The sequence below is a fragment of the Ornithorhynchus anatinus genome, chromosome X5 (genome assembly GCF_004115215.2).
Source record: "Ornithorhynchus anatinus isolate Pmale09 chromosome X5, mOrnAna1.pri.v4, whole genome shotgun sequence".
Taxonomy (NCBI): domain Eukaryota; kingdom Metazoa; phylum Chordata; class Mammalia; order Monotremata; family Ornithorhynchidae; genus Ornithorhynchus; species Ornithorhynchus anatinus.
This window is the reverse complement of record NC_041753.1, coordinates 55,410,672-55,426,727: the sequence shown is the minus strand read 5'-3', so window position 1 is coordinate 55,426,727 and position 16,056 is coordinate 55,410,672. Positions and strand designations below refer to the sequence as shown.

Sequence of the window (16,056 nt, the reverse complement as noted above, 5' to 3'; positions counted from 1 at the left end):
CACTCAATAAATACCACTGACTGATAACACAAGGTTCTTCAAGGATACAACCCTTCTGTTATTATAATAATAATGATGGTATTTGTTAAGCTCTTACTGTGTGCCGAGGGCTGTTCTAAATGCTGGGATAGATACAAGGTTATCAGATTGTCCCACGTGGGGCTCACAGTCTTAATCCCCATTTTATGGATGAGGTAACTGAGACACAGAGAAGTTAAGTGACTTGCCCAAAGTCACACAGCTGGCACGTGGCGGAGCCGGGATTAGAACCCACGACCACTGACTCCCAAACCCGTGCTCTTTCCACTAAACCACGCTGTGTTATAGAAGACATGGGTGTAGTAGTTGGAAAGATTGATTTAATTTAGTTTACTATAATTAATATAATGGGATTATATTCAAAGTATATTTAGAAAGAATAGTTATTGAAAGTTTAAGATGCTATTTCTAAATTTTGCCCACAGCCTCTTAGTGGCAGTGATTTCTGATACTTCACTCTTTTTTTGTGTGTGTCAGCTTTAGGGATGCAAAGGGAAAGAGAAGGTTGTTATTCCTGTATTAATCTTCATTAAAACAGTCTGCTACAGGCAGCCCTTACTATTCACAGGGTTATGTTTCACTAGAAGGTGTTGGTAGCAGTTAAGGTAGGTTCCTCTACTAATGGAAGATTGGCCAGTATCACAAAATATTAATATATTTTAGGTGGAATTAATGCTGTTTTGACTTAATGTTGTATCAATCAATCAGTAGTATTTATTGAGCACCTATTGTGTGCAGATCACTGTACTAAGTGCTCGGGAGAGTGCAACAGAGTTGGTAGACATGTTCCCTATCCACAACAAGCTTACAGTCCAGAGGGGGAGACAGATATTAATGACAGATATTAATATAAATAAATGCATAAATAAATTACAGATATGAATATAAAGTGCTGTGGGGCTGAGGGAGGGGTGAAAAAAGGGAGGAGATCAAAGTGCAAAGGCGATGCAGAAGGGAGAAGAAGGAGAGGATATGAGAGCTTAGTCAGGGAAGACTATGGGGACTAGTTTGCGGGAAGGCCTGCGAGTAGAGAAACAGATATTTGGTGAAATTACAGTTGTTTTGAATGGGGCTGTGCAGGCTAGACACAGACCCTATCCCACCAAGGGCTTCTGATCTCAGAGAGTGGGAGGACAGGTATTTAATCCCCACTTTCCTGACGAAGAAATTAGGCTTGCCCAAGGCCACAGAGCAGACAAGTAGTAGAGTCAGAATTGTCATGTCTTAGGCTGAGTCATCTCTGACCCATAGTGACACCATGGACACATCTCTCCCAGAACCCCCCACCTCCATGTGAAGTCATGTGGTAGTGTATCCATAGAGTTTCCTTGGTAAAATATGGAAGTGGTTTACCATTGCCTCCTTCCGCTCAGTTAACTTGAGTCTCCGTCCTGGACTCTCTCCCTTGCTGCTGCTGCCTGGCACAGGTGAGTTTTGACTTGTCGGAGATTGCCTTCCACTCGCTAGCCACTGCCCAAGCTAGGAATGGAATGGATAGGCCTCTGCTTGATTCTCCCCCCGCCGTAGTCGAGATTGGTAGAGTACTGGAAACTCTCCAGGTGCCATCCTGAGAGGGGAGAATCAGAATTAGGTCCCCAGAAATAGTGAGGTAATCTGCCCAATTTGGATAAAGTAATATTTTGCCAGTTCACACATAGTAAAGGCTGTGTTTTCTGTCACTTTACTGATTGGATCATCGTAGTAGGGCAGTCTTGACTTTTTGATCTCTTGCTGGAGGAGTTAAAGGATGTTTCCTCTCTTGGGAGGGGACTACTGATAAAATCAAGCTGAGGACAGTTCCCTCTCTGGGATAGGATGGTTTAGAAATTCTGCTATAATCTGATCATCAAACAATTCTCCCTCCAGTCATTCCTCTTCTCACGGATAGTTCCTTGGACTGTAATAGGACTTTATCCAGGAGTAGAGATTTTATTACTAATCAAACAGTTTTCACTGGCCTCTGTGTGACTAAGCAAAGCTTCATGCCAGATGTCCCCAGGGTCTTTGGATAATGCAATTTACTGCAAATATGCCTTTATATTTGGTAGCATTTACTTGGCCCTTGGGAATCAGGTGTTTTTATTTTTTGTTTGTTTTTTTAATGAGTAAAGTGACTTATTTAAGGAGTTGCATTTCTTTGTTCTGTGGTTTTATTTTCAAGTGTTTTATTTTTCTTTCAGTGAACTGAAACAATCTAATATGTTAATAATTAATTTAATCTAAGAACTAAAATAAGTGGAATACGACTGGTTTTGTAAAATTATATCACTTCACAAAGCTTTATGGAGTGAAACAATCAAACTGGGGAAAAAAAGTATGGAAAGAGAGAAAAGCAATAATTCTTTAGTTTTCCTAGAATTCTTTGGGCAATTAACAAAAGTTGGTGCTCATTACCTAAGGAGAATTGTTATTGTCCCATTTTATTTTTTAATAAATGAGACATAATAAAGTATTAAAAATGTAGATTAGTAAAATAACCAGAAGTAGAACTGGTGGGTAGGAGGGTGTCTTTTATTACCTCTTCTATGGCATTTTGTTAACAGGCAGGACAGAAACGCAGTCACTAAAGGTCATGAAATTTTTGTCCTACGGGGGAAAATGGGAAGCACTGAAAAAACCCTTTCTCTAACTTGGAATGGTTTAAAACGTTTCAGAAAGAGGTCCAGTGGGGGAGTTGCAGAGATAATAGAATGTAGAGTTAAGCTCTGGATGCAAAGAGAGAGAAAAGGGAGCAAACCTTGTCAGATAGTATGGAGAGGGCAGGGAAGATAAGAAGGTTGAGATTTCCTCCCTTTCTGGAGCAAGGGAGAGAACAGAGGAAAAGCAGGATTTACAAGGGGATGCTGCTGCTGCTGTAAAAGGTGGCTGAATTGTGTATCTGTTCAGGAAAAAAACACTAAGAACAAATAACACTGACAATTATGTTTTTAAATGATTGACTTTTGTATATCTTACTAAAATCTACAAAACTAAAAGAATAAAGGGTTTGGAATGTGTATGATGACACGTCTAGCTTCCTTCTAGCAGTCAGTCAATTGTATTTATTGAGCATTTCCTGTGTGCAGAGCACTATACTAAGTGCTTGAACGAGTTGATAGACACATTCTTTGCCCACAATAAGCTTACAGCCAAGAGGGGGAGACACATTAAAATTAATTTTAAATAAATTTAAAATCCAATTTTCTCAAGTAATCAAGCCCCATTTAGTGTCCATACCCAAACTACCTTTCCTTGATGACCAAATTGATGCCCTCAAACCACCCTCTCTACTGAACTCAACTCACTCACTCCCCGATCGCTTCGTTGATCTTGTACCATTAACCCACAGCCTAGGATCACCTCCACAGTCCTAATTCTTCATTCCTATGCACAAGTCTTAGAGCGCTGCTGGTGGAAATACAAATATCAAGTTCACCTTGCCCCCTCGAGTTTTTCCTTGCTTGCTTTAATGCTGCTCTCTCCTTTGCCTGGCAACATTGTTTCTTCATCCTTATTGACTCCTATGCCCATTGCCATCACCATTTGTTGTAGACACTTAATTCCTTCCTCAAACCACGTGTCCTCCCACCTCCCCATCTCTTGCCCCTAATGATGTGGCCAGGTACTTTATTGAGAAAACTGAAACCATGAGGTGTGATCTCCCTAGAATCACCCTTGTTCTCTCCAATCCCTCCCTCCAACTGTCCTTTCTTCAGCTGTTCCATCTTTCCCAGCAGTATCTCAAGAGGAACTATCCCTCCTCTTCTCAAAATCCACCCCCTCCACCTGTACATCTGACCCCATCCCTTTGTGCCTTATCAAAATGCTTGTCCCCTCTTTTCTTCCCTCCCTGACCACCATCTTCAACTGTTCACTCTCCAATGCCTTCTTCCCTACTGCTTTCAAACATACTCATGTCTCCCCTATCCTAAAAAAAAACCCTCCCTTGTCCCCATGCCTCCCTCCAGTCTTCACCCCCATCTCCCTACTACCATTCCTCTCCAAACTCCTTGAAGGAGTTTTCTACACCCTCTACCTCCACTTCCTCCACTGCAGTTCTCTCCTTGATCCCCTCTAGTGTGGCTTCTGCCCCCTTCATTTCCCAAAACTGCCCTCTCAAAAGTCACCAATGATCTCCTTGCCAAATCCAACGGACTCTACTCCATCATAATCCTCCTCACCCTCTTAGCTGCGTTTGACACTGTGGGCTATCCCCTTCTCTTGGAAACATTATCTAACCTTGGTTTCACCCTCACTGTCCTCTCCTGGTTCTCTTCTTCTGTCTCTGGCTGCTCCTTCTCAGTCTTTTTCACTGGCTTCTCCTCTGCCTCTCGCTTCTAACTGTGGGAGTACCTTAAAGCTCTGTTCTAGGTCCCCTTCTATTCTCCATCTACACCCAGTGCCTTGGAGAACTCATTCACTCCCACAGCCTCAACTGTCACCTCTCTGTGGATGAGTCTTCATGGTTCACATACCATTGACTGATTGATGACTCCTTAATCTACCTCTCCAACCCCGATCTCTCTCCTTCTTTGCAGCCTCACATTTCCTTTTGCCTTCAGACGTGTCAATTTAGATATCTCACCAACACTTCAAATTTAACATGCTCAAAACAGAACTCCTCATCTTCCCATCCACACCCTGTCCTCCATCCGTCTTTCCCATCACTGGTGACAGCACCACCTTCCTTCGTGTCTCATATGCCTGCAACCTTGGCATTTTCTGTGACTCATCTCCCTCGTTCTACCCACACATTCAATCGGGTATGAAGTTCTGTCTGTTCTAGCTTCACAACATCTCTAGAATCCACTCCTTCCCCTCCACCCAAACTGCTTCCACATTGATCCAAGCTCTTCTCATATCCTGCCTTGACTACTGCATCACCTTTCTTGCTGCCCTCCATGCCTCCTGTCTCTCTTCCCTAGCCAGTATATATTTCACTCTGCTGCCTGGATTATTTTCCTAAAAATGTTCAGTCCACATCTCCCCACTCCTCAAAAACCATCCACCTCCACCCCAAACAGAAAGTCCTTGCCATCAGCTTTAAATCAATCAACTCTCCCCCTCTTACCTCACCTCACTGATTCCATACTACAGTCCAGCGCACGCACTTGGCTCCTCTCATGCCAACCTACTCCGAGTACCTCGGTCTCATCTATTTTACTGCCAACCCTTTGCTCACATCCTCCCTCCCTCCCCCCTCATATCCGACAGACCACCCCACCCTCCCCACTTTCAAAACCCTAATAAGTCACACCTCCTCCAAGAGGCCTTCTCAGATTAGACCCTCATTTCTCCTATTCACCCTCCCTTCTGTGTCACCTTCGCACTGAGGTCTGTGTCCTTTAAACACTTGATACTGAGCCCACCCCCGGCCCCATAGCACTTATGTACGCATCCCTGTACTCTCCTATTCATTCATTCATTCATTCATTCAATAGTATTTATTGATAATAATGTTGGTATTTGTTAAGCGCTTACTATGTGCCGAGCACTGTTCTAAGCGCTGGGGTAGACATAGGGGAATCAGGTTGTCCCACGTGGGGCTCACAGTCTTAATCCCCATTTTACAGATGAGGGAACTGAGGCACAGAGAAGTTAAGTGACTTGCCCACAGTCACACAGCCGACAAGTGGCAGAGCTGGGATTCAAACTCATGAGCCCTGACTCCAAAGCCCATGCTCTTTCCACTGAGCCACGCTGTATTGAGTGCTTACTATGTGCAGAGCACTGTATTAAGAGCTTGGAATGTACAAATCGGTAACAGAGACAGTCCCTGCCTTTTGACGGGCTTACAATCTAATCGGGGGAGTCGGACAGACAAGAACAATAGCAACTTATTTTAATGTCTCGCTCCCCCTCAAGACTGTGAGCTTCTTGGGGGCAGGGAACATGTCCACCAATTCTACTGTACTCAGCACAAAGTAGGTGTTCAATGAATGCCGTTGATCGATTGAGTGATTTTTAGCCGTCGGGTGAATCATGAGAAGCAGCCGCCAACCTAATTGTACCTTTCCTCAAATTCCACCGCATCGTCTTTACCAATCAAGGAAAAGAAGAGAAAGGGGACCCAGAAGGTCAGAGGTCAAGTTCTTTACGGTTCTGTCACTTCATAACTTTGTCTTTTTGTTTCTTTCTTTTTAGAGGGACGGATGGTCCTTCAGGAAATCCCTTCCATCTCCAGCAGAGGGCACATGGAGAACACATCTGAATTGGTTGCAGACTCCACCTACTTCAGCGGTTTTTATCAGCCCCCCCTGTTTCCTTACTACAACAACCTATACAACTATCCCCAGTATTCTGTTACCTTGACTACTGATTCCACTTCGGGTGACATGGGGGGCGCTCTAGGTGGTTCGTCTATGAAAAACAGCCTCCGGAATATCCCAGGAACTTTTATGTCCAGCCAATCAGGAAACCAGTGGCAGGTACAGTAAGTTTTCACACACTCTTATATCATCAGTGGTATTTATTGAGCACTCACTATGTGCAGAGCTCTGAATTAAGCGCTTATATGATCTGCTATGTGCCGCGAACACTTGTGAATGGAAGGATTATTCCCCCAGGGATCAAGCTAAGCACTTGTGCTTGCCTCTTCCACGATAAGCCTACTGGAATCTTGACATAGATTCCTCCCATGGATAGTTTTTGTCCTAGACACAAATGGAAATCAGACTTTGCTCACTTCCAGCTCAATTTTTGAATTCTTAAAGTAGTGTCAAAGGCCCTTATGGCAATTGCTTTAACTTTAAAAGTGTGAAGGAAAAAAGCCTGATTTTCACTTGGATTGAATGCACTTCAGTGCAATTTATAGGCAGTCCATCCTTCACCTCTGCTCTCTTATTTCACTCCCAGAGTTTTCATTGTCCTCAGTGGCAGCTCGTTACATGGTAGCGAGGCATCTGCGCATAAGGAGGGTGATAAGATTTGGGACACATGGTTCTTATGGTGGTTCATGGTCACCCTAAGATAAATTAAGATTGGAATTGCATTGCTCAGTGCCCGATTTCTTTGCTTTTGATTATTTCAGGAGCTTTAAAAAATAGCAAGTCTAACCTGAACATGAACAATGCATTTCTATTTTGCATTTGCCACATTTTCGGGGGTTACTACAAATGACTCTGACCTGCCATACTCCCCAGCCTCCTTTACCAAATGATCACACTTATTTTCCATTTTCTCTCCTCCCAGGATGTGGGAATCTTGATACTAATTTGCAGTGTCTGCCCAAGGCAAAATCAGTTCTCATTTAAAAAAAAGCAGAATGAGCCCAGATTTATTTATTTTTAAATGATGCAAACATTTCTGGATCTTTTAATTCCAGTCAAAAGGATATTGGGTAACTGGGCATGTTGAAGTAATAATTTGGCATCTACTTGATTTTGCCCATTAAGCATTTGAGTTTGCTGTGGGCTGACGTGATTTTTGGTGATGATGCTGCGTCCTTGTTCTGACCTCGTGATTTGCCCAGGAACTTGTTGCATGAGTAACGTTTTTCCTTCTTTCAGGAATTTGAAACATGTTACTTTTGTTCTTTCTTATTTACATATTGCTATTTTATCACACATTCTGTTCAAAGTACATTGTCTCACTTGGGACCTTGGGCAATCATAGATAATCACAGGCTCCAAGATGACTTTTTCAGAAACCCAAATAATGAGACCAAGGGGTGCTAACACTTGCTACAGGAATCCAGACAAAACTGGACTTTTTTTTCTATTATTATTGTTGTTTTTATTAATTATAACACTATGCTAAGTGCTGCAGTAGACACAAGATAATTAGATTAGCAGAGTCCGAGCCCTATACAGGACTCATAGTCTAAGAGGGAGTGAGATCAGGCATCTTATCCTCATTTTACGGAAGAGGAAACTGAGACACAGAGAATTTGATTGGCTTGCCCAAGGTCATACAGCCAGCTAGTGCAGGAGCCAAAACTAAATCCCAGATATTCTGATGCCCAATCCTGTGCTCTTTCCCGTAATGCCACTGACACAGTGCCATAGTAAGCCACAGTACCATAGTATGTGTACATAAACACACACACACACACACACATACATACTATGTTTATGTTATATGCATTATGTACTGTAAAGATCTTTCCATCTTTGGTTTTGTTTTGTTTTTGTTTTTTGATAAATCAGGATGCATGTAGGATTTTAAGGTGTACTTTCTGACTCTTTGTCAGGGCTAGGAAAGCAACCCACTCATCCCATGACTTCCTTGTAGCCGCTTGTAGCCCTCTGACGCTTGGTAAGGAAGCAAGCTTAGGTTATGCCAACTTCCACCTTGAATTCATGGTTGTGTCTCCTGTCTGGAGTCAGGGGTTTCAGGATAGCTAGAACCCATTAAGTCCTTCTTCCACCCTTGGCATAGACTCCAGGGGGTGCTACTTGAGTGCCTTGATTTTTTTTTATGAGTTTCATTTTATTCAGAGAACCATTGTTCTTAAATATAAATATTATGAACTCTCCTATTCCTTTTAATGGGTTAGTACCTTTAAAGTGACTAACTCTTAATTATGCCCACAGAGTTTTTAACTGAAAAACTTCAGGATACTTTTTACAATTTCTCATTCTGATAAGCCAATACCTAGATATGTTTGCCAGCTTCTCTCCCTCTTTTCCCCTCTTCTGGGCCCTGGAAAGAGGGAAAAACTGATCATGCTGGAATGATAATAACATGATAATGATAATGGTAATAGCAATGATAACAAAACACAACCAACTCAGCAGTTTTGGCCAAATATATGAAATCCAAAGGCAGGGAAAGAACATTAGCCAAAAATATAACAAGTGGATTCCTTGAGTAGAACAAGGCTCCAAAATCATTAAGTATTTTTATTATTAATGATAATGATAATAATTGTAATAATGAAACTGCTATTACTAATATTTGCTAAGTGCTTACTATGTGCCGAGCACTGTACTAAATAAGCTCTGGAGTAAATGCAATTTAATCAGGTCAGACACAGTCCCTGTCCCACCTGGGGTTCCCAGTTTAAGTAGCAGGGAGAACAGATAATGAATCCTTTTACAGATGAGAAAAATGAGGTCCAGAGAAGTTAAGTGACTTGCCCAAGGTCACACATCAGACAAGGTTTTCGTGGGTAGTCATTCCCAGCAGTTGTTAGATTGGTACCACAGAATGGCATTTTGGCCTAGCAGAAAGAGTATGGGACTGGGAATCAGGAGACCTGGGTTGAAGTCCCATCCTTGCCATTGGCCACCTATGTGATTTTGGGCAAGCTACTTAATCAACCTCTCTGTGTCCTCCTTTCCTCATCTGTAAAATAAGGATAAAATATTTCTTGTCCTCCCCAGGTTGTCTAATCTGATAATTGTGTATCTACCTCAGTGCTTAGCACATAGTGAATGCTTACTAAATATTCTAATTACAGGTGAGATTTTCCCTGAATAGATTCAGGTCACCAGAAGAACTTTCCCCTAGAAAAATCCTCTGCCAACAAAACCTGAGCTCCATGTAGACATGGCCACTGAGTTCTCAGGTATTGATTGAAAAGATATTCGTTTTACTCATATGCTGCAAAATTTCAAAATGCCACTATTTTTCCCCAGTGGTATTTTAACACAAATTTTGAACTACTAAGAACATAGCTCAAAGCACATAGCCTTTACAACCTGAAGTGAAGCATGAATATGAGACAAATTAGGTTAGGTGAGTATCAGTTAGACTGGGATCACTGTGGCAGTGGGGAGGCATCATCTCAATTTTGGTCACTCATTTGAGGATAATGGGGCATTAGGATATTTTCTTGCCTGATAAGTATTATGTAGCCAAGTTGAGTCAGGTCACCTTTGATTTGTTGACATTCAAATTTATGAGAAGTGAAAGTAGGTGGGAAGGATTGTGAAATTATGTTTTAGTATAATGGAAAACTATAGAGGAGCTAAAATACCTTGTGCAGTTGTGTTTTTTGTTGTTTTTTTTTAAAATGGTATTTGTTAAGCACTTACTATGTGGCCAGGCACATAGCTAATCAGGTTGGACCTCATCCAGTTCCCACATAGGGCTCCCCATTTTACAGATGAGGTAACCGAGGTTCCTCCCCTCCTGCCTTCAAACATACACTCATTTCTCCTGTATAATGTCTTCTCCCCACTGCAATCAGGCTTTTGTCCTCTTCACTCCACTGTCACCAATAACCTCCCTATAATCAAGTACAGTGGGTTTTACTCTGTCCTAAATCTCCTTGACCTCTCGGCCATCTTCAAAATAGTTGATCATTTCCTTACTCCTGGAAATGCTAACTCTTCTTGGTTCCACTGATAATGTAAGCACCTGATTCCTCTACTTTTCTGACTGCTCCTTCTCAATCTTAGTGTGTGGCTCTTACTCCGCTCTCATCATTTATATGTAGTGTCCCCACTGGGCTTGGTTTGGTATCTCTTACTTGCCTGGCTCCACACTCATTCCCAAGGAATTCATCCACCTGCAGTTTCAGCTACCACTTCAGTGAATGGCTCCCACATCTACCTCCCCAGACCCAACCTCTCTCTCCTGCTTCGTAATTTATTGTACTTGCTTACTTCCAGTACAACTCTACATAGATGTCCCACTGGCACTGTTAACTATTAAATATATTCTAAAACTGAACTCCTCATCTTGTCCTATAAACCCTCTCCTACTAACTTCCCCACCTCAGTTGGCAAACACCAATCAATCAGTAGCATTTATTGAGCATGTGTTATGTGCAAAGTCATGGTGTCAACTTTGATGCCCCACTATCTTTTAAGCCTCATATTCAGTCTGTAGCTAAATTCTGTCAGTGTCTTCTCCAGAATGCTTCTTATATTTATTATTAATAATAATAATACTGGTATTTATTAAGCATTTACTATGTGTCAAGCACTGTTCTAAGCACTGGTGCAGATACAAGTTCATCAGGTTGGACAAAGTCTCCGACCCATGTGGGTCGCATGGTCTAAGTAGGAAGGAGGACAGGAAGTGAATCCCCATTTCACAGATGAGGAAACTGACCTCGTGGGCAGGGAACATCTCTACCAACTTCGTTGCATTATATTCTCGCAAGTGCTTAGTGCAGTGTTCTGCATGCAATAAGAGCTAAGTAAATGTGATTGATTGATTGACTGAAGTGACTTGCCCATAGGTCACGCTGAAGGCAAGTGATAGATCAGAGATTAGAATCCAGGTCCTCTGACTCCTAGGCTTGTGCTCTTTCCATTAGGCAACACTTCTTTTCAACATATACTCTTCAGCGTAGGTCATTGTCCTATAAGTGCTATCCTGCTCATGTCTCTCTCCCCCTCACAAACTTTCAGTGGCCACCCATTTCTCTCCACATTATGCAAAGACTCCTGGCCATTGGTTTCAAGTCTCTACACCATCTCTCTCCTTCTTACTTATTTGCCCGCTTCATCCACTATTCCCCAGTCCGTGGCTCTTTGCTTTTACAAGTAATAGTGGAGAGGGATAGAGTCTGGTGCAGGCAAAGGAGTGGATTAAAAGATGAGGCTTGGTGAGGGGCCCATTCCCCACTGAGCCCAGGGCTGGGTCAGGGTCCAGAGAGCCTCGGTCCCTGCTGAAACTATGACCTGGAGCACCCATTATCCACTGAAGCCAGGAATGTGAGAGAGCTATAGTGGCTGCAGCTTCTGGCCAGCCGCCTTACTTAGAGGGGCAGGACCTAGCAGACAACCCAGAAAACTATGGGAACAAAGCAAGGTTTCTCACTATAGTCCCCATGCCATAGGGAATGATGGGACCCCTTTCTTTTGAGAGCAGTGTGATCCAAAGACGATAGGGAATTACATTAAATTGTAATCTCCTTAAGGTCAGAAAATGTGTCTCTTTCACAGTTCTCTCCCAAGTGCTTAGCACAGTGCTTTGCACTCACTTGCACACATATATGTACACACACAAGCACAAGTAAATACGTTTTTGAGTTCATTTTTGCAAGAACTGAGTGGAAGGACCTCTCAGGATCGCACCTGGAGAGTTTCCAGTACTCTACCAATCTCGGCTATGGGAGGGAGAGTCAAGCAGAGGCCTATCCATTCCATTCCTAGCTTGGGCAGTGACTAGCAAGTGGAAGACAATTTGCTACAAGTCAAAACTTACCTGTTCTAGGCAGCAGCAGGGGCATGGGAGAGAGTCGAGGGCGGGAGCTCAAGTTTACTGTGCGGAAGAAGGCAGTGGTAAACCACTTGTGTATTTTTACCACAAAAACTCTATGATACATTACCAGAACGATTGCAGGTGGAACTGGAACGTTCTGGGAGAGATGTGTCCATGGAGTCGCTATGGGTCAGACGTGACAGCATAAGAGTGGAAGAAGGATTTCTACACTTTTCATCAGGGAAAGGATATGTAATTTCAGACACTGAGACAGGGAGAAGGTGAAGATGGAGCTTGAGATAGGGCCACTATGAGAGCCAAAACTGTCGCATTGTTTACACTCAGTTTTTATAGGATCTAGTTTCCTAGCAATATTGGCCATATTGGTGTTTATCACAAAAACCTTTATAAAGCCAGATTTGAGGAGGCGTATGCTTAACTAACTGCAGAAGGAAGCTGGGTTTTAAGTCTTTTCATTGTAACCAATGAAACTAGTCTGTGGCAGGGCAGGGCATCATGCCAATTACTAAGCAATAGGCTGGGTCATGTTATAATGGATCAAGTGTCATTAGCATAGGACCCCCATCCTTGTTTCATATCAGTGTCCCCTGAATTGAAGAATTGGGCTTGATTGTGCATATCTTAAGCACTTGGAGATTTGTGTCTAGATAGTAATCTTTGGCCTGTTGTGTAACAGGAATAACATTTGTGGCCCAGGAATAAACTCACAATAAATGGCTATTGTGGTTGTCCTGCAGCTCAATTTCCCTTCTACATTTAATTGCCTGCAAGAGCTGTTTATTGCCCTGTACTCTCCTCCGCTAGGAACATTATCCTCTAAATAAACATGTTGTACTAGGTTGACAAGGGAGAGGCTAATATCAAGTAAGCAGAAATAAATATGGGAGGTATAGCCATTCCTTAAACCTACTGATCAAGGGGCTCTTGGTTTCATGCTTGTCTTGTCTCCTCTACTCTAAGACCAAAGATCAGCTTGGGTCAGACATCTAGACACCAATTCCTTACTGCAGCAGGTACTTTCATTTCTTTAGATGAGGCTTAGTCTGAAGTGAATTTATAAAAGTCTCTACCTGAAAGTCTCTACCTGAAAGTCAGCTCTCCTGTGGGGCTTTATCTTAAATTATCTTCACTCTTCCAAGCAGTGAGCACTTTGGATGGCTAGAACTTCCTGAGCAATTAGATAAACCAAATATATGTTGGTCAGTATTTTTTATATTATTTTATCTGTCCTTAAATTCAGCCATTCAGCCATCCAGCCACATTGGAGCCCACCCCTACCCCATGTCCTCTATGTACCTTTGACAGTATAAGTAAACCATGTTTCACTCAGGTAAAGATAGCCACTTATTCCACAAGATGTCATGATTTAGAACAGCAGGGCAAGGCTATAGGACTCTAGAGACAAATGGTTCCTTCACTGGCTAAGTCCTCATTTCCCCATTCTCCCTGCCTGTTTTGTCACCTATAGACTTGGACCTCTACCCCTTAAACACTTAATCTTAACCCCACTCACTGCCCCACAGCACTTATTGTATTTAGCCTTTTACTCTGCCTAACAACTCTTTTGTACTGTACTTTCCCAGGTGCTTAGTATAGTGCTTTACACACAGTAATCTCTCAATAAATACCACTGACTGATCTTCAAATCCACATGGTAAGATCAGCAAGAACAGCAGAATAAAGAGGTGGAGGGCACCTCTTACATTCTATTCTTAGAGGCCAGTTTGGTGGCAGGGTGGCTCAAAGATTTGCATTTGACTCTTGTAGATCAAGAGGACCAATTCAATCCTGGGTCATCCCCAGTTGGGAAGATTGCTGAGAGACCAAGTTGGTTTTGAGGTGGGCCAAAGTTTTGGTTTGATCTGGATCCCTGTGGCATGCTACTCTAGAACTAATTGTTTTTCTGGAAGGCCAGCAGAAAGAATTGGATCAGCCTTTGCCAGCTGATCTTGCTATTCATTTTTTCACATTCCACAATCAATATGGGAAATGATTTAATCATTGGGGGATTTGGTGATCCTTTCAGAAATGAGATAATTTGTGAATTGGAAAAGTTTCAAACTCCCAGTGATTGGATTCCCTGCCAGCATTTTATTCATTTTTTCTCCTCTTTTGATTACTTAAAGAGTTTTATTTCCTTAATTTAATTTTAACTTTACCCCAAGTGCCAAGCAGACATTAATGCTAGGATGAGCTGTTATTTAGAAATGAAGCAGCTTCTGGACTGAATCTGAAATTTTAGCAGGAGATTTGGAGATATTCTTGCTGTGGTCAATCAGTAGCCAAAACACATCATGTCTCCCTTTTCTTGAATGACCTAGAAGTCAAAAACCATGGAAATATATATTAGTTAGAAACCAGGGGTGAGTTTATCATGTTAGGCCTGGACCTGCACATTTCAGTGTCTCTTCACCATTAGTAGATATTTGTGGAGCAATAAAGAGAGGAGGGTTAAAAGGAAAATTGCCACCCATCTGACAGGATTGTGTACATGCAGAAACAGTCCCCTGATAAATGCTGTTGATTGATTTGTTTGATTGATTGATTTGTTGTTTGCAGCATTTGGCATTGTTTTTGCCATGGCGTCTCACAATATTCCAAGTTTCTGCTCAAAATAGCCGTTTCTTTCTGGATTGCAATGTGCTACAGTGGTCTGTCTGTCAAAATTGTCTCCCAGTTTTCAGCTGGGATGCAGTATTGTAGTAGTAATAATATATTGAGCACCCACTTGGTGCAGTGCACTCTACTAGGTACTTGGGAAGCACAGAATAACGATGTGACACGTTCTCTGCCCATAAGGAGCTTAGACTCTAACAGGGGAAGCAAACATAAGCATATTTCAACAAGTGTGGTCCAAATAAATAATTGAGTTATAATAAATAAATAGATGAATGAATGAATAACTGAGTAAGTTTATATATATATATGTATATACATATATATGAACATATATATATGTATATACATATATATATATATATATATAGAGAGAGAGAGAGAGACTTATATGACTTAAAGGTGCAGGGAATGAATCAGAGAAGCAGCATGGCCTAGTGGATGGAGCATGGGCCTGGGAGTCAGAAGGACCTGGGTTCTAATCCCAGCTCCACCACTTATCTGTTGTGTGGCCTTGGGAAAGTCACTTCACTTCTCTGTGCTTCAGTTCCCTCATCTTTAAAATGGGGATTGACCGTGAGCCCCATGTGGGACATGGACTGTGTCCAACCTAATCAGCTTGTATCTACCTCCGTGCTTAAAACAGTGTCTGGCACATAGTGAGTACTTAACAAATACCATAAGAAAGAAGGCTTGTTGAAGGAGGGAGAATTTGTGGAAGAATTTGAATGTCAAAAAGAGTTGTGGCCTGTCCGATGTGGGGAAAAAAAAGAATTCCAACCTGGGGAAACAGTGAGAGCGAGAGGACGGAGGTGGGAGAGTTGAGAGCAAAGCACTGGTAGAAGGTTGGCTTGGGAGAAACCAATATAGTGACTTGGGGAATAACAGGTGAAGAGAGCAGGAAGGTAAGATGGGGCCAAATAGTGGAGAACCTTGAAATGAACTGTGAAGAATTTGCATTTGTTGTGAAGAGGTACAGTGAGCCTATGGAGGGTTTTGAGGAGAGGAAAGATGTAGCTCCAGCAGCAGCAGCAGCAGCAGCAACATGCAGTATAGGTTGTGGGGGAGGAGACCCAGGAGGGTTGTATCCTTAAAATGTTTCCTCTGTTCTCCTTTTTTTGGGTTTCCCAATTTCCGCTCTGTAGCAGCTGTTTAGGTACTCTGCTGCCATCCATTCTCAAGTGTCCCACCCAGCACAGCAGTTTTGAGGTAACATAGCTTCAGTGCTAGGAGATTGATTTTATTGTCTGTGATCCTGCCTTACCATTTGAGGTTGAATATAGCCTATAAGAGAACCAG

At 42.3% G+C, this 16,056-nt stretch overlaps 1 protein-coding gene and 1 non-coding gene across 2 annotated transcripts in view; both read left to right on the top strand.

The window, feature by feature from the left end:
- Nucleotides 1-16,056, top strand: part of DMRT1 (doublesex and mab-3 related transcription factor 1) — a 102,433-nt gene that overhangs the window by 29,650 nt on the left and 56,727 nt on the right. The window contains exon 4 of the mRNA XM_029054851.2: nt 6,163-6,446. Coding sequence (XP_028910684.1) covers nt 6,163-6,446 — 284 coding nt within the window. The remainder of the gene's footprint in view (nt 1-6,162; nt 6,447-16,056) is intronic.
- Nucleotides 11,976-12,113, top strand: LOC114808280. The gene has a single exon (XR_003756127.1). It is a non-coding gene; the product is annotated as a small nucleolar RNA SNORA7 (small nucleolar RNA).